The sequence below is a fragment of the Heterocephalus glaber genome, unplaced genomic scaffold (genome assembly GCF_053883595.1).
Source record: "Heterocephalus glaber isolate CG9 unplaced genomic scaffold, H.glaber_assembly_v1.0 deba00001504, whole genome shotgun sequence".
In the NCBI taxonomy this organism is placed as follows: domain Eukaryota; kingdom Metazoa; phylum Chordata; class Mammalia; order Rodentia; family Bathyergidae; genus Heterocephalus; species Heterocephalus glaber.
Genome location: NW_028258324.1, coordinates 48394919 through 48414545, shown reverse-complemented (window position 1 = coordinate 48414545; position 19627 = coordinate 48394919). Strand labels below are relative to the sequence as shown.

Below are 19627 nucleotides of genomic sequence, written 5' to 3'. Positions count from 1 at the left end.
TTTTTAATTCAAAGATCCAAGAGTACATGAGAAGATTTTTTTTAAAAAATGTGTTTTCTCAAAATATACTGTCTGGAAAGCAAATTATAGTAATACCATTTACTTTATTCAAAGTCAGATAATCTAGAAAAATACTTATCTAATATTTACTATATCATTAGAGATTGAACTTAGTACATAAATTCATGTTTGTGATTTTTGTACTTTAGGCAATATCAAGTTTGTTCCAAGAAAATAATTTCTATATAATAGGTTTTGGAAGGGTTATATGGTATGGATCTTTTAATCAGTTTCATACAATGAATAGGAAAATATATAGGAAATGAATAGGAAATATATAGGAGTGAATAGGAGAACAAGAAATCATCATTAATTATTTTGACTTAATTAAATTAATTAATTTTGCAGTGCTGGGGATTGAACATATGGCCTTGTGCATGTGAGACAAGTGCTCTACAACTGAGCTATATCCCCAGTTTGATTTTAAAGGGTCTAATTATAGTTAATGATATATTCATAGATTATATAACTTTTGGCTTAGAAACTGATTGTGTTTAATTCTCTCTATAAGTACAAATAACATATAAGAAAAAGTATGGGAGAACTTTGCATATTATTTAGAAAGAGAAGCAAGAAGTAAGTCACAATTATCTTCAAAGAATGAATGCTGGGATTTTGTTGTTGTTATTGTTCCTTTTTTTTTTTAAAGAACATATAACTTAAGGAGTCAATGTCTCCCAGTAACTTCCTGTACCTCCAGTCTCATTGCCAGTTTATTAAGTAGAGAGACTTTGGAATTTTATCAACCAGGGTCAGACCCAACACTCTCACCACCCACCCCTGTGTCCCTGAGCATACTTCTTACTTTGTCTAAGCTTCTCATTAAAAAGTGGTTAATGGGGCTGGGGACTTAGCTCAGTGGTTCCAGCGCTTGCCTCACAAGCTCAAGGTCCCGAGTTTGATCCCCAGTCCAAAAAAAACACTAAAATGTGGTTAACAGTAAAATTTAGCTTCTAAGACTTTGCAAGGACTGAATGAGATCATGTGGTTTATCTCTTTGTATAGTGTCTGGCATCTAATACATATTCAGCAAACATTAGCTAATGTTAATATTTACTTTAATATCAATTATAGTTGATAACATTGTTCCTGTTATTTTGGCTAAGGGAATGTTTATATATTTATTATCCTAAAAGGAAAATAACTGCTTCTCTTTGATGTTTATTCTGCTTCTTAATCTTGTTGAAGACACATCAGAAGAAGATGCTAGATTTTTAAAATTTCATCACTGAATAACTGGAAGTCATTAAATATTCCCTGTAAAGACTTTAACTCTAATATTCACAACCAGGAAAAAAAGAACCCAACCCTCATTTACCAAAGTAAGCAGAAGTAAAACACAGCTGCTCTTATCTTTTCATGGGCACTGTCTCCTCTTGGTACGGAAAGAGATAATGATCTTGCAATAATTTTATAAGGAGGTAACAAAATGAATTACACTATCTCAAGTGTAACACTGGGAGCCTTATCTCACTGCTGCTTAGCATAGGCTGTAGCTGGGCAACTGCTCACTGCCCCCACCCCAGGGTAGATTATTGTAGGTGAAAGAGAACATTGACTAATTGTTGCAGAAATCTCAGAAAGAAATACACAGAGACACAGAATTCGAATAAAATAATAAAATTTCTTCTCGCGGGTGGACAGGAATGCCAGAAACCAGTCTGGTCAATATCCGTGCCCCTTTTTTTCAGCATTTCCCTTTTTATAACCTTTTCAGTCATTATCTCATCCCTAGTGGTCTTTGATATGTAAATACAATTCCAGTTCCTATTTACAAGTCACAGACACAAGATAGACCATATACATTGTAAATTCACCCTGGCATGGTAGCTTTGTTAGGTTAATGAAGTTACTGGTTATAGAGTCAGATAATCCTCACCTTAAACAAGGAGTTACAGAAAAAGCAAATCTTAAAAGAACACATTGCTTATTTTGCTTCTACAACTACCTTAATATTCAATCTATTAAGTTATCTAAAACTTTTCCATATCATAGTGAGTAAAGATTTGACAACATAGAAGCATAGATAGCCTTGTGGCTTGGTATTCAGGAATTGTACCAGTAGTGCAATTGTTGGATAAAAATTCAACATAGAACAGTATGAAGTACTCAGGTGAAGATAGTGATGGATAAATCACTTGGTCCATTTTCCGTTGTTAAGTGGGGAAGTCTTCCCAAATGCATGCACAAATCTGCAGACCCTTTGGGTCTACTGAACTTTCATGTAATCTTACTTCATTAAACATAAGAATTCAGGAAGCTGTCAGGATATGTCGTTTCCATCATTCTAATGACTGTAGGTTTAATATGACCCTTTTTAAGGTATGGGAACTAAAATAGAGGATATCTCTTGTCACAAAACATAAGTAAACTTTATATTAAAGATTACATTGATAGATGTTTGAGAGCATAAAATAAAATCAATTATTATGAACCTTTGTAACCAAGTTCTTAAGATTTTAGAGCCAGTCAGATCTGCTTTAAAAAGTCAACCTTGAGGTGGTGTGTAATTCAGTGGTAGAGCACTTGCTTAGCATGCTTGAGGCCATGGGTTCAATCCCCAGCACCTCCCCCATCTCCAATCAATTTTGACACAAGTTGAGTGATCTTGGGCAGATTATTTTAACTAAATCTTGCAGAGTAATCATACCCATGAAGTAGGGTCTTTTTTGAGTATAAACATAATTGTGCAAAAATTATGCTTAGTCTGTAATAAATGTTTGATGATAAGGGATAAGATGCTTTTATCATCAAGGCTTTTATCATTTGTTTCTTTTCTAACTTTTCCACAGGTTTCCCACAAGTTACTATGCTTTTTTTCTCTCTATCTGAAGTAAGGTATTTATTTTAGCTTAATCCAGTGACTCTATACTGTTTATCCCAATTAAATATTACAATGTGTAGTCTCTGTGTACCCTGAAATTAACATGCATTTTTAATGTTAGCCCTTTGTTCAAAGGAAGGTCATTTGGAGTAACCCTTATTTTTCTTCACTATGCAGAGAAAGTTGGCAAAGTTAACGGTTGAGTCTGTTTTATCGATTAAAAATACCTAAAATCTTTAAATATTAGCAAGTGACAATGATATGATTTCTGACTTATTTTTCCTTGTCTCCTTCACTCTGAACTTTTCATTACCTTATATTTTAAATAAAGCCAAATGTGGCTCATTGTTGGGATCTACTAAATGTTTCTTTGTTGAATTAAGAGAAAAGGAAATAATTATTTTACTTGTGGCCAGCAATAGCAGCTCCTTAGTAGAGACTGAATAGACCTTAAATAATAATCCAGGTTAGAAAACATTCTGCCCCTACTTCTCATATTCAAATGCAAAACTACTTGTATTAATTTCTTGGGATAGAGGAAGGAATAAATAATTCAATTATAAGGGAGGCCGAACAATTTCATGGCACCTTTTATCTATAATTAGTGTTTTATTGTGAAGGGACCCTAGAAATGAAATGGCTCGATCCCTGATCCCTGATCCCTTTAAGTGAGAGATGAGGAAACCAAGGTCTTGAGAGTTGAAATGACTTTGTCCTGTGGAGACTGAGCTACAGGAAGAACTTCATTTGCAGTTCTTTTCAATACAATCAGCTTTATACAGGAGTCCTTGTATATATTAACACTTCTCTCTATTCAAGGCCACTTACAGAGCTTAAAAAAAAAAAGACACCATGATAGTGACTATGGTTGAGAACATTGGCTTTTGAGTCAGGGAAGCCTGGATTGAAATGTCTGCTCTGCCACTTATTAGTTATGTGTCCTTGGACAGGTTGTCTGAAGGCTCGGTTAAGTTATCAGATGCCTGTGCCTTAGTTTCCTTACCTAAAAAGAGGGGATGGCAAACTCTTGTCATCTTCAAAATGGAAACAGGAAACCTTCATAGATTTATTATTAATTATCAATGTAATAATGATATAAACAATTATCACCAGCCAGATAAATACTAAGCAAACAGTATCCATTAACTATTATTATAATACAAATTAGAAATGAGAGAGAAGTTGAAAGGAAGAGATATGACCAAAGATAGTCCTATATTTTGTTAATAGCAGGCTATAAAATTGTCTTCAAGCTTCTTTATAGTGAATATGGAAAAAGAAACATTATAGATCGCACAGTTCACAGGTAGCTTATATATGAATTATACATGCATATATGGCTAAAGCAGAACCAGTGTTCTTCACCCTTATCTTTGAATTTGCAAGCAAGTTCTTTCTACAAAGCAGTGTATACATTTTAGAGACTTGTGGGGTTGTGATAAAAGCTGTCTGAGCTTGCTTGAGGTTCTTAGCACTTCCATGTGAGCATCAACCTTCTTGATAGCGTCTGTAGGAAAGAGCCTTGCTTAGTGCTTTCCTCTTAGTACATTCCATTTTCAGTAAGCTTAAGACCTTGAATGATATCAGGGATGAACTTGGAATTCTTTGGCTATTTCTCTCACCCATGTCAGGAGCACCTTTGTCACAGGGACAAGCCTTCTTCATCTTTACATTTTCTTTCATTGCGTCTCACACATGGATACATAGTTAATGTTTTTGATTTGCAGTAATAAATGAGCATGTGCAGAAGAATTACTGGTATGAGAGACTTTACATTTTGGACCTAGTCATAACAGAGAGATTATTTTTACATCAGGCAATATAGACTTTTCATGCAGCTCAGATGACAGTCCTTAAGGATTAAATCTCAGTATTTTAAATGAAAAATAAAATCTATATGAACTCTTCTTCCCTGGGTACTGATGTGCAACGACTTGTGTTATTAAATGTCAGAATGAAATAGAACTGGTTTTCTTTCAAAAAAGTAGGAAAGTATAATTCTAGCACCTCAAGTATCTTTAGGAACAGGTATATTAATCAAAGTCATGGCCAACACCTCATATCTCAAAGAGGTAATAAACTCTTTGCATGGGATGTCACCTACAGAGAAAATGTAGAAAGATTTGCTATCATTAAAATGTTCCTAAATTTGCCAATTTAGATATATGAAATATAATTTTTCTTTAAGAAACAGTGAAAGCTGCTTATTTTATATAACATTTTCTCTTTCCATGTGTTTATTACAGTAAACAAGCAATTTCTTTTCTCTGAATCAGCGTTCCCAAATCAATCTCCTTTAAATCTATCCTAATTTATCTAAGCTCACAAAATTTGATGAGAAAAATGTTGGCATTTCTTCAATGTGATGTTTCTTTTTCTTTCTTGTTTACAGCTAAATATTTTACTTCATTTTAATTTACAGGCTAGGAATCCTTTAAATGTTAAGCAGGAAAATCAATTGAAATGTTGTTGTTGGGGATAAGTAGGGTTCACATGGAGCTAGGTGACTTGTTTTTAGATGCTGTTTCTAAGCCTAGATTCACATTGTGTGATAGGGTTTTACTAGGTCAAATGATGCATCAATGTAACCCTTTTCTTCTTCCTCAGCCCCACTGCTTTTACCATGTCCAAAGTTAACATGTCATTGAAAAATGAGTCAAGAGTAAATACCTCTGCACTGCAGAAAATTGCTGCCGACATGAGCAATTTGATAGAAAATCTGGACACACGAGAGCTCCATTTTGAAGGAGAGGAGGTGGAATATGATGTGTTTCCTGGTGACCCCAAGGCTCAAGAAGGTAAAGACTGATGATGTGAGGGAGGAAGAGCTTGTCAGTATGGTTGCAGAGCACAATTTGAAAAAGCAGCAAATGATTTGTCCTCATTAATAACATAACACTGGGCTGAGATGAGCTTCTAAGAGGCTTACTCATTTTAATAATTATGACTCTTGAAAGGATGCCTATAGAAGGCAAGTCACACCACTGTCACACATTGGAATAACCTTATTTACTTATTTATTTTGTAGTGTGTATCCCTTTCTCTGCTATTTATAACACTCAAGGATTTAAGGAGCCTAATATACAGACGTATCTCTCCGGCTGTCCAATAAAAGCACAAGTTCTGGAAGTGGAGCGTTTCACATCTACATCAAGGGTCAGAGCTCTTATGGACTCATCTTTTTTTGGTCAATGTGTATGAATTAATACTTTGACTTCTATTTTCCTTCCTCCTAGTTAGAATCATGTTTTTATGTTTTTGTTTTTTATTTGTCACTTCCAAGTCCTCATCATCTCTCAGGATTTTGCTTCCTTCTCTTTTAATCTTTATTCTCATACTCCTCTTTCCCCCTTGCAGAACAATGTTTTTTTAATGGCATTTATGGCAATTTATTAACTAAATAAATTGCAGAATGCCTCTCCTCACTTTCCTTTCTCTCCAATTTTCTTCTCATTTGTATTCTTGGGACTTATGTATTTTAACTAGAATGCTGAGTCAAAGTCAGCTGACTCTTAAAAGAAAATAAAAATGCCAGGATGCAGGAGTGGCCAGTGCTATTACCCAAGAGCCCCCCCTGAGAGGATTCTCCTAGCTAACACTGCCTCTCTGATTATTTCCTGGAAACCTGTCCTTTGGTCCTCATGAACATGTTTTCGTTGAACACAGAAAAAGCTTAGAGTAAATGTCTTTAGCAAGCAAAGCTGAGCCCTTTGAAAGGGAAAGCTGGGGGTGGTTGAACTGTGTTTGATCTGTGACTTCCTGGATTTTGCAGCTTTTAAGTCAGGCAGGCAAGGAAAGGTGTCAGTGAAGGTGGCCCTTGTCCATCAGGTTAAGTGCAAGCAAAGGCAGGGTAAGGCTGTCACTGGATCCTGCTTCAGAGAAGGGAGAGAATAATACTTGGCCATGGGCAGACTTTCCTCTTCCTCTCTCCTCGTGCCCTGAGAGGTGACAGTGCTGGTTCTGCTGAGTTCTCTGTCCTAGTCTGTGCTGACTCTCACTTCACACCCACCTTGGTGTCCAGCTTTTGGTTTAGGCTTTTCCTAGGAGTGGGGCCCATGTCTCCCTGATGAACTGCTGAGCATCTCTAAGATGACCATTGCCTCATATTGCCTGGCAACTTTTAGATTGAGAGACAGTTATAGGTAGGAGTTAAATGTATACACTCTAGAGCCAGACTACATGTTTTAATTCCTGTGTTTGCTTTGTGATCTTGAGCAAGCTACCTAATCTCTGTCTCATTTTGCTCATCCAAGCAATGAGTATCATAGTGCTTGCCTTGTGTATTTGTTACAAGGATTTAATGATAACAATAGTATATATACACACAAGTATATTCTGAATATTCACCAGTGCATCAGCTTTCTCCACACACTCTTCCTGAACACTGGTGTGGCCTCAGGGCAGGGATGTGGTATAGATGAGCCTGAACTTTGGAACATGTTTCAGAAGGAAGAGAGAAAGCATTCATGCCATTTGTGGAAGGCCAAAGGGCTAAGATGGTGCTCCTGCCTTCCATTATCTCCTGCTTCTCTCCCACCTCTGTCAACTACCTGTTCACTGCTTAAACGTGCAGACTAGGCTGCTCAGAGCTAATTAGGGCCTTTGTTCATTTTCTTTATCACCTGCTTTCTGGTTTCCAGTGTGTGTGTGTGTGTGTGTGTGTGTGTGTGTGTGCACACATGTGCATGTACGCATACATGTGTTGAAGGAACAAGATTTATAGGAGTTTGTCTTTGATTTGATTCAAAGTTTTGTTATATATAATTTATCAGATGAAAGTTTAAGAGAATATTTTGTAATCAGGTTTTGAAAAATAGTTGGCTTAAGGGCTGGGGACTTAGCTCAGTGGCACTGTGCCTGTCTCACAAGCACAAGGTCCTGAGATAGATCCCTGGTACCAAAAAAAATTGCTTAAGTACTTAAATAGAATATGTAGTCTGAACTTGAGTATATGTCCATTAATTAGATATGGTTAATTGAAATCTTTTGTATTTTTTAGTCTATGATATTAATGATTTTTATTTATCACTATAGGTGCCAAGTATCAATCTATACACTATTGAATTAACACATGGGGAATTTAAATGGCAAGTTAAGAGGAAATTCAAGCACTTTCAAGAATTTCACAGAGAACTGCTCAAGTACAAAGCCTTTATCCGCATCCCCATTCCCACTAAAAGGTAACCTTTTCAGAATGAATATAAGGTTATCCTAGTATTCAAGTTGGATAGAAAATGTATTTTGTTCACTTTGTAGGCTATCTAGTCAATTGTTGGTAGACATTTCTGATTAAATAAGCTCTTTGAAAAATGAGCCATCTCTAAAAGGAACAAGCTGTAATATGTACATGTAACCACTCCCCAAGATGATTGTAAACTGCATGAATTGCAAACATACTAATAAAACACAAAAAAGCCATCTCATGTAAGATATGAGAGTTATAGTCAAAGACTAATCTAATGAATGATTGCATTGCGTATGTGTGTCTGTGTTTTAGGCACACATTTAGAAGACAAAATGTCAAAGGGGAAGCGCCTCGAGAAATGCCCAGTTTGCCCAGTTCACATGAAAATAGGATTCAAGAAGAACAGTTCTATGGAAGAAGGGTAAGTTTTTTCCCTACTGTTGTTTTGAACATAATTTTGTTGCACTGTGAAACTATGGCATCTAATGATTGGTAAAGGGGGATCTGGCTGCAATTTCTCTCACCCGCTGATTGGTGGCCATAGTTGGTTCAGTTTCTCTGGAGCTAGTAAGACATCCCCTTCCCCCTGAAGCCACTTCCCCAAACCACGAAGAGGGTACATGGTCCCAGAAGAGGAAGAGTATTCATAGGCATTATGTTACCAAGAGGCTAGCCTTCCAGCTCTATGGGCTGGCTTTTGTCAAAGCCTGAGCATATTGTGAAATTTGAAATCTATGCTTTTAAAGCCATATATTTTCATCTATTTGCTTTTGTATTTGTGGTAACTTGTTCAAAATATATGTAAAATCACATTCCTATGCTATAGGGCCATTAAGGTCTGAGAAGCATAGGAGCACAGATGTGCTTGGGCAGGAAACTCAAGACGAGGGACATTTCTTCCTGGTCTACTTTGGGGTGGCAGATGCCTTTTTTATTATGATATTAATAAGCAATTCATTCATTTCTCTCATTTCTGTTTGATAATCTGAAAGTTTTGTGTCCCAAAAGGAAGATTTGATTTTTCCTTTGTAGTTGTCATTTTGTTTAAAATCTTTTCAGGGATCTGGACTAAATATTTTCCAAGACACTGGACATATGAAATTATCCAGTTTTGGCTTAGTGTGTGCACATATCTGAGTCCAACTGAAGATGATTATAGCTATTAACCCTTAGGGCTTCAGTGAAAAGGTGCTGAATTTTGTGTCATGGTCAATATGCTTAAACTATAGTGCTCTACTGCCCAAGCCTTTATCCCTACTTCCCCATACAACATACACCATCTAACATATTTACAATCAGGGTAAATTTTACTAGATAGTCTTTTTCCTTTAAAAACCTCCCCCGCTTTTTTTTCCTTGAAAGCTGTTTAAAAATTGTGATGTATATTCCAGTAAATTAAATATTGGAACTGAAAAAACACAGGTTTTTTTGTAAAACCAATACATACATTAAATTACCTACTATATACAATTCCTGTTCTAATAGCTATCAAAAGTTAAAAACATATAGCTCAGGCCTTCTCAGCAATGTGTAAAAGCCTAAGTATGTGGAAAGTGAAATAGCAAGAAGAAAGTTAAATAATAATTCAAGAGAACTATAGAAATAATAGCTTCATGCTATTTAGGATTCTCTTCTACTGATAATATTACTAAACAGCTGAATAACTTATAGAAGTTAATATGAAATGATCTCATTATTGTCACTGTTTACATTCTTCTATAAATATGACCTATTAACTCTTACCTAAAATTATTTGCATTACAGAAACAACTGGAAGATTACCTGACAAAGATACTAAAAATGCCCATGTATAAAAACTATCATGCCACAGTAAGTACTATTCAGTAATCTAAATTTTGAAATAATTTATAAAGTGGGGACTTGTGAGTTAAATTTCCGATAATTTTAACTTAAAGGCTTTTTTCCATGTGTACCTTATACCTTGAATTAAAATATTTTAATAAATACAAAATTGATTTGATAGCAAGGACTCAATTTATGGTGATATGCACTTAAAAAAATACTAAATCTAAATTAATATGCCAATAACAACAGATTTAAAGCAAATTTAAATGCTACTATCCGCCAGATTATCTAGAAATCAACTCTTTTCTCCCATTAGGCTTCTAGAATAATGCCAAAAACCCTTTCTAGCTCCACAGAAAAATTTTTGAGTAGCAGTTTAGCAGAGTTGAATACTCCAAGATTATACAGAGTAGACTTCCCCTGCCATCTGATTGGCTTATCTTCTCATCTGAAGGTGAGAAGCATGGGAAAAGCTAGGGAAAGAAAAAAAGCTCTTGAGAAATCCAAGGAAACAGAGAAGGGTGGTGGGCTTAGAAGCAGTCACAGATTTAGCTTGGGAGGGAGGTAGGAGGAAGTGGGCTTCACAGTGTCAGTGAACGAGCTTGGCCCTCATAGAGCCCCTTGAAGTGTGTGTGTGTGTGTGTGTGTGTGTGTGTGTGTGTGTGTGTGTGTGTGTGTGTTAGGGTGGAGATTTAGAAGATTAGCTTTCAGTCTGGATACCTGAGACTGTCTGGATTGTTATATTCATATCTGCATATGTATAAACTTGCTGTACATATGTACATACATATGTGATGCATATGCAAAATTTAAGGCACAGTGTGACTTGGCCTTTAGTTTAGAGAACTCCATCACACAAACATGTGAACAGAAGAGGGAAGCCCTCTGTGTATGTAAGAGCGGAAGCAGAAGTGCTGGGCTCCACTGAATTTCTCAGTGGCAGGAGCCACTCTTGTACTGGCTGCTGCCAGGTAATTTGGATCCTGGTCCAAATACACACCCACTAGGTCTCCTGCACACACCACCAGCCCAAATCAGGCCATGCCCCACCTCTTGCAGCTGCTTGCATTGTGATGTTCCATGGACTTTAAGTAGCTCTATGGCTTCATAATCCTGGAGAAGCATTTTTTTCAGGAAAGCCAGCAATTTGGGTTCCACTAGTGGATCTCAAGAGAAGCAAGATGAGAGGGGTCTTGTCTTTTTCTAGGACTCAGAACACATAACAAATGAGGAGACTCTGCTGCTGTTGCTAGAAATGCTGCCACTTTTTGTGTTGTTTGACATCAGACCAGCTTTTCTCTTTAATGGAGAATTATTTAAATGGGTATTAATACCCACAAGCAATAATCTTCCATTTCTCTTGCTTTTCTGCCTGCCTGCAAGTTTACTTATACTATTTCTTCTGGCTTTAGGACAGCACTTGGTGAGTTCAGTCTTCTCTTTCCATGTACACCATGACACTTTAGCTTCTTATGTAAAGAATGTTTACATTTTTAACTGTTCATTTTAATTACTTTTCCAGTCATAAAAATATTTTCAACATTATGCCGTATTGCATTTAGAAATCCCATTGTGCTTCATAATCATTTCTCTTGGAGGTGAAAACTTAGCAATTTAGTGAATATGTTACCACTATCCCCCTACCCATCTTGTTTCTGGTTGTTACTGAGATCATTCCTTCCAACAATTGAATTCTCTAAAATAATTCAAGCATAGGAGGCAACTTGATATACATTCATTCTCGAATGTTATTTTCCTCGTATACTAAATTTAATCTGGCCTAAACACTAGGAAATTAAATAGGCACCCATTGAATTTCCTTCAGTAATAGTGGAGAATATTTTAAAAATACAACTGCAAAAAGCATAGTAACAGTTATTTTTACATATATGATACATTTATAGTTTAGGAGTATAAAACAAATCTATTTGAAATCAACTCAGGTCTTTAAACTGGTAAAATCATGGTGTGGTCAGTGGACATGTCCTTAATTATACAAGTGTCCAGATCTGTATTTGGAGTCTGTAATTTTGGTAAATAATTCAGGTGATTTTTATCATTAGGAGAATTTGAGAACTAAAATAAAATGCTATGGTCAGCCTAGTAACATCTTGGTGAATTTGGACTACTTAAAAAAAGTACAGAAAGATTTATTATTATGTAGTAGGATTTACCCAGAAGAACTGAGTCAGTACTTCAAAGGACTGGCTCCTTTTTCTTTTTTAAAAAATTAATTTTATTGGTACATTTTAGATATACATAGTAATAGCATTTATCATATGGGATTTGTACATGTACATGATATAGCTTGATTCTTCTTGTTTTTCCCAATCCCTTCCCCTCCCTTCAACCCCTGTTCCTCTACTTATTTACAAAAGCTTTGTTTCCAGTTTTTCCTTCTATTCTCTTTTTTTCCTTTATTTTTTTAAATGGCTTTTGAAATTAGTCCTAGACAGTTCTTCCTTCTTCCTTTTATATAGCGGATGGTTGGGTTTGCACTCAGACAGCAATCTTTTCTTCCAGGATTATGAGAACTACCTTTGTTTAATTTCCTTTTTTCTTCCTGGTAGTTCTGATAAACAGAACATCCCAGTGTATAATTGAGCCAGTATCAGAGATTATTGGTAATTCACTTTTCTTGCTTTCAATCTTTTCTTGTAAAATTGGCATACATATATTTCACCTTTTCTCTAGGGATAAATATGCTTTTAAAAAGTGATATCAAACCTAGTTGCACAATAACATGCAAAAAAATATCCAACAGGAATTCCTATTGTGTTCTGAAATTATATGAGTGCTAGCTGTACTACAGAACCCACTGAGCTTTTTAATTAGTAAATGGAAAATGCTTATTTTCCATGGAATTAAAAGGAAGAGGAATAAAAAACATAAATGTACCTTTTTTTTCTTCTTTAAGATTAAAATCTAAACATTGAGCAAAATATACAGTTTCCAAGAGAAGGCCCTAAACCAGTAGGACCACATCTTAATCCTAACTTGAAGCAAACCATTTAAATCTGTGACTCAGATTCCTTATCTTCAAGATAATGATTAACTTGAAATCTTGGATAAAACACCCCACAGATCAATAATATTGACTTTACCCTTCCCTCGTTTGGTAGACTGAATCACTTTAACCTGAGAGAAAGAGTAGGTAAGAAATAAAGCTGCACACAGAAGTTCCATTTCCATTCCAAACAGAGAAAACTGTGTGAGTTGAACAGCTGCATTGACACATAGAGTTTGGAGGGACCATAGGCCTTGGTGCAACCTGCCATTTCCTCTGTAGTTGGATGTCTTTCCATCCCCTGTAGACATGATAGCTATTCTACCTGGAAGGGGACCCTTTCTCCAGGATTCTCGCCTTCTTCCCAGCCTCACTCCCAGGGGATGGCCCCACCCAAAGCTGTTTTCCTGTCTACTTGTTTCCCACTTGGCCTCTCACTTGAATTTTTACTGCTTGAGGAATGAAAGGGGCCCCTGAAATCTCCTTTCTCTTATAATACAAAGATGAGTAGAAAGTGCCCTGTGGATGTGCTTGCCAAATAATGTCTAGGCCTTGTTACTAGCCTTAGAATTCGTTGCTTGTCTCTTCTCATGGCAACTCTTTTTTGCTTTCCTGTTTCTCTAACTTTCTGAAGCACCCAGTTAAGTCACACTGGAGTTTTCTACTTGGGACCACTTTCTGCCTAGTGCCAAAAATATTATTTAATTGCATTTTTCACAACTTCTTTTATTAAAACAAAAAGATATTGATTAGAACTTTACTCAGCCATATGGAATGGAATATTGTTAGATTAAATTGATCTTTGAATTCTTATTTCTGAAAATCACTTTTTCAAAAGGAGAATGGGATTCTTATCACTGAAGATGCACTAAGAAATTTGGACAGTATAATCTCTGTTAAAATTTACATTTTGTTAGTTAAGTTTGCTCTCTGTTGACCTTGACACATTGGCTTTCAATTTATAAATCTGTATTAGGATGTTTATTGCCAGAGAGTTTTTCCCCATCTCTCTAATGGTACTGGTTCCTCCTTGAAATTTCTCTTTGGTCAAACTTTCCTCAGCCATTAAAATAAATTTTATGTTAATGTGTAAGATAATTTTGTACATTAGTAATATAGATTTTTATTTACATAAAATTCTTTATACTTAACAATTATATTCTAAAGTTATAATTTCTAAATTATTTCAGAGAATGTTTATATGTATATTATCAATTATTTGATATGAACTACAGTGTATATGAATAAGAAAACATCTAGGTTTTAGTCATGTGGTTTCCTTGATTTTTGTTTTCACTTCTTATTCTTCCATTCAATTGTTCTTGACTTTAAATAAATTTAGTGCTTTTCTTCATTTGTAAACCCGGATTGACATTATCTGTCTGGTTTCTAAAGATAAAATGAGAAGTTCTGGCTTAGGGTTTTAAAACATTTGGATTCTATGGTTGACAGTCTGAATGTCACTTCTAATAACCTGTGGGTTACTACATTTCCAATTAGAAAGTTCTTCCGCATATCAGATAAAAATGCATGCTGTTGAATCAGTGTTTTATATAAGAAATGAAATTTAAAGACCTTGACTTTTAAAAGCCTTAGTTTAAAAAGTGCCTTGTGAAGATATGTTTAATTTGGGATTTTAAAAAGTTATTTAAGACCTTTAGAATTTTAAAAACCTGCTTTCTGCAAATGACCCCAAGAAAAGAAAGAAATGCAAGCATTTAATTGAACTTCACAAGAATTGACAGCTGTTATTTTTTGTTACAAGGTTAATATTACATATTTTCAATCCCATATTAAATTTTCAAGGAAGACTGTATGTTTCATTCTGTTAATCCCAGTCACGAGTAGATCAAGTGCCGCTTGATCACCCTCCTGCCCCTCCTCTGTAACTTTTTAACTACTTTCACATGTACCTGGTACAGGTCTTCCTACAGAACTTTGTCCTATGTCTAATCTCCCCTGTCTGCTTCTGGATGCTGGGAGGATATCTTTTATATCCTTGATTTTTTTCTGTTGAGGTTACTGTTGACATGTTGTAAGGTCACTGACAGGTGTACTGTTGGGTGCTTAAAAAATAAAGAGTGGGTTAGGAACATTGTTAAGTCTAATTCTAGATCTTTCAAGAATTATTGGGAGTAAAACCCCTGCATATTAAACATTACCTAAGTATTCAAACTTTTTTTTGGATATTTGCAATACTACTGAATATATTCACTGTGTGGTATTGGTGCATATACATATTCCATCTTGATCCTTTTTAATTTCCCTTCCTTTCCTTTCCCCTCTCCCCCCCATTTGCAGATTTCCACAAAGTTTATCACCCTCTTTTCTACTATCTTTCTTTTATTTTAAAATTTACATTATATAGACTTTGGGATTCTCATGTAAGAGAAACCGTGCAATATTTAACCTTCTGTGTTTAATTTATTTCCCTTAGCATTACAGACTCGAGGTACATCCATTTTCCAACATGTGACTCAGACTTGTCCATCTTTGTGCCTGACTTGTACTCCATTATGTACATGTACCACATTTTCTTTATCCATTCATCTGTTGATGGGCATGTAGGCTGCTCATACTCTTGATGTTTTTTTTTTACTCTGTACTGTCACATTTTCATCTAGTTCTCACCTCACTAGGTGGAACTCAATTTGAGTGAGAGAAATGTTAGTTTTTTGTTGTTGTTTGTTTGTTTGTTTGTTTGTTTTTGGTACCAGAGATCCAACTTGGGACCTTGTGCTTGCGAGGCAGGCAGCAGCACCACTGAGCCAAATCCCCGGCCAGAGAAATGTTGATGATATTTTGCCTTTGCTGCTTAATTTTGCAGATACTGACTTTGTCTGACTTGAAACTGATTCTATCTCTTGCTAATTATGTTATCTTGGAAAACTTAACTTCTCTAGACTAAGAGTTTGTAAGCTATAGCTCATGGAACAAATTAAGCTCACTGCCTATTTTTGTATGTTCTTTGAGCTAAGAATATATTTTTAAGTGATTGAAAAAATTGAGAATGATAATTTTGTGACACATGAAAATTATGTTTATTTTTCATAATCACAAACAAAGTTTTATTCAACATAGCCACACATTCATTTATATGTTATCTATGACTGCTTCCATACTACCTTGGGAGAGTTGAGGGTTTACAACAGAGAGACTATGGCCCACTAAGCAGAAAATATTTACTTTGGCTCTTTGCAAAAGAAAGAAACAAACTTTGCTTACTCCTGCTATAAGCCTCGGTTTTCTCTTCTGTACCTACTTCAAAGAGGTTTGACATAATGCATAAAAAATGCTTAACACAATGTTAGCCATAATTATTCTTATTCTAATTGTTATAAGTTTTAATCTCTTTGTACTTTCTACAGTGAGGTGGCCCTGAAGTTCTCTTCCTTTTCAACTAATTAAAAAAATTCTTCCTGTGAATGCCTGACATTCCCTAATCCCTCTGCAACCTGCTTGGCCATGTGATTTTCCCTTACCTCCTTCATCTGATTTCCTATACATCTGTCAACTTCTTAAGCAATCTCCCCTCTCCTTTATCTCTCATCTCCACGTGCCTAAAGTCAGTTTGTCTTCTAGAACTTGACACTAATGTCAATCCCTTCATGCATTCTTTTATTACTTTGTGTACACCATGCCATGCAACCCTCTTCCGCAACAATAGAAAGGAACACAAAACAATATTGGGAGTAAACTCACTATCCATGACCTACTCAAATATTTTGTCTCTTTATCCTAGTGCAGATGGTACTTTCTTGGTTGGGTTTTAATTGTGTACTTCTAATTAGTACACTCTCAGGGTAATACCATTATTTTTGGTCTGTGTATATTGCACAAATTTATTTTCCTTTCCATATTTTTTCTGTCTAAAGTGTTTTTAAATTTCTTTTCAGACAGAATTCCTTGATATAAGCCAGTTATCTTTCATCCGTGATTTGGGACCAAAGGGCCTGTAAGTTCCAATGTTGGATCTTTATAGAGAAGTGTAAAAACTTGATGAGCATTAACATTTGATATTAGTGGCATGCCATGGTGATGGAGCACCCCTAACTTTACTGGTAGCTTTTCTCTCCACTTGACTCAGAGGTTATCTACTTACGTGAAGCAAAGTATCTCCTGTAATAAACAATGGTGGCAGCTGCCCTGCTGTCTTTCTTATGTGCTGACAGCACAGATTCCTTCTACCGAAATGGTGGGAGTGTCCAATATTCATAGCAAGTGTGTGGTGGGCAAATGCACAAAAAAATCAAATATTTAGGGCCTTTTCTTCTAATCACTTAAGAAAATTAGCTGCTTATAACTCATTTTGATAACTTTTTAAATGCTATATAAGAGAAATGTATAAATAGATGGAAATTTACTCAATGATTATATTCCTTCGCAATATTGTATTAAAGCTTGATTATATAAAGGGCTTAACTTTTTAATTTTAGGTTTTTTTCCCCCTGGTACCTGGGATTGAATTCAAGACCTTGTGCTTGCCAGGAAGGCACAGCACCACTGACCTACTTCCTGGGCCCCAATTTTAGTTCTTTAGGAGCATTGTTTCAATTTTTTTTCTTTTGTCATGTGAGAATGAGATGTTTTATTTGGCCCCAGGTTGTGAGGCTGAAGAAGCTAAGTGTGAATTTGAAGATGATGGATTAATTTGGTGTCTTTTTCAGAGAAGGCATGATCATGAAAAGATCCGGGGGACACAGAATACCAGGTTTGAATTGCTGTGGTCAGGGGAGAGCCTGCTACAGATGGTCAAAAAGGTAGGAGTTAGGAAGTTTGTATGTTTGTTTTAATAAAGTAGGTGCTTGGGAAAATATTTACATAGAGGCTTCAAATAATAAATCCTTTGAAAGCCACAGGAGAGCAAATTTTAAATCATGTTTTAAAACCCAAGTTCTAGCATCCATTTAAATATTTTATTCAAAATGGGACTAGAGGCTGAGTATACAAATTATGTACATGAAGACCCAGTGGAGGGTGTGCCTCTGTGGTAGAGCATGTGCATAGCACGTGCAGGGTCCCCGGGCTCAATACTCAACACCAAAACCAAAACAAACCCACAACTGAATGGACATAAGGCTCAGAAAGGGATCAGCCAAACATGTACAAATGGCCAATAAGCATATGAAAAGATGTTCATCATCACTAGTCATTAGGGAAATAGAAATCAAATCCACACTAAGATACAATTTCACACCCTCTAGGATGGCTGTAACAAAAAGATGGACAATAACAAAAATTGGCAAAGGTGTAGAGAAATTAGAGCCATTGTACATTGCTGGTGGACATGTAAAATGGTACAGCCACTTTGTAAAACAAAGCTCTTACAGTGTTCAGCCTAGAGTTATCATATGCCCTAGCAATTTCTCTCCTAGGAAACTGAAAAATATACTAAAAACCCTGAAAAAAATGGACACCAAAACTTGTCCATAACAGCATTATTCATAATAGCTAAAAAAATAGGAAGAACTTGATAGTAGTGATGGTTATACAGTTTGTGCGTATGGTACAAACAAGATTCTGTGCTTTTTAAGGATGAGTTTTATGGTACATGGATTGTATCAGAATAAATTTTTTTTTAAGAGTAGGAAAAATTTGATAGAAAGATAGTTTCTAAGAGAGACAGAAGGGGGACCGGAAAGTGGGTTGCCTGCCCACCCCAACTTTTGAAGATGTTTTATATAGCAAAGCCATGTAGTGAGGCAGGTGCAAAGTGGGACAAAACTAAAAGACCCAATGGAAATTTACAAGGTGGGCATGAGGTGGGACAAAACCATGACCAACCAATATGGCTACAAGTATAGTTACCAGGTAATATTGATTAAATTGGGGTCAAATGAGGGAGCAAGTCACATAGCAAACATACAAGGATTTTCAGTAAGGGTGGGTCAGGGATATTTCCTGGAAAGCCTGGGTTAAGACCTTGGCCCCCCACCCAGGTGATTGATACCTATTTAGAATATCAGTCACTGCTATTCATCCTACATGTTTGTGGGAGTTTCTCTCCTTTTACAATGCTGGTCTTCAGTGAATGTGTCTTTACTGTCCTTCATGTTGGCTCCTCATGGGCTGGCCCTGTCTAACTGCCTACAAGATATCTAGTTAACTTACCTATCTGCAATATTCCCCCCTCTGAAGAAGTACCTTTAACTGCTGTGAGGGGCAAAGGACAACCACCGTTCTGGCTACTCCTAGCTGAAAGAGGGTGGTAGTTGTGATCCACTGTCAGAGTTACTCTACAGAGGGTCTATCTAAAGGCCTTTGATAGGTTCCAGGCATTGTCATCTTGGTGGCCATACAGCTTTGAGTCTGGAGGAGACAAAGCCAAAGAAACAGTTAAGAATACATGGGCCAAATTATAAGGTCAGGAGAATTGCTATGAATATAGCCGACAAGGGTTTCCACCAGGAAGAACTAGTAATAGCCTTCCACAAAGTGGATAAAGACTGTCCAGGGGACTTCAGAATCCAACCTAGAAGTCGTATTGTATAGTTTGGCAGTTATGAGTTGTTTACAAGGTCAATCTGGTGGATCTCGGTAAAAGAATTCTAGCACATTTGTCCTTGGTTCCATTTGTATGACTGCTTGGAGTTTGGCAGCCTCTAGGCAAGAGTAAACAAAACTTTTAAGAAATTAAAGCATGCATAAACTAAGCATGAGCACACTAGAATTAAAGGGGAGGTTGGGGAGAAAGTCACACTTAGAAATTTAAAGAGTGATTGTAATCTGCTGTCTCTTAGATTCT

The 19627-nt window shown here is 36.1% G+C and overlaps 1 protein-coding gene across 5 annotated transcripts in view; it reads left to right on the top strand.

Moving 5' to 3' along the window:
- Pld1 (phospholipase D1) overlaps nucleotides 1-19627 on the top strand; it is a 220092-nt gene that overhangs the window by 85336 nt on the left and 115129 nt on the right. For all 5 annotated transcript variants that reach the window (XM_013071597.3, XM_004834598.4, XM_021254185.2 and 2 more), the window contains exons 2-8: nucleotides 5492-5682; nucleotides 5913-6040; nucleotides 7919-8064; nucleotides 8382-8490; nucleotides 9834-9899; nucleotides 16779-16837; nucleotides 17550-17642. In XM_013071597.3, coding sequence (XP_012927051.1) covers nucleotides 5508-5682; nucleotides 5913-6040; nucleotides 7919-8064; nucleotides 8382-8490; nucleotides 9834-9899; nucleotides 16779-16837; nucleotides 17550-17642 — 776 coding nt within the window. In that variant the 5' untranslated portion in view covers nucleotides 5492-5507. The remainder of the gene's footprint in view (nucleotides 1-5491; nucleotides 5683-5912; nucleotides 6041-7918; nucleotides 8065-8381; nucleotides 8491-9833; nucleotides 9900-16778; nucleotides 16838-17549; nucleotides 17643-19627) is intronic.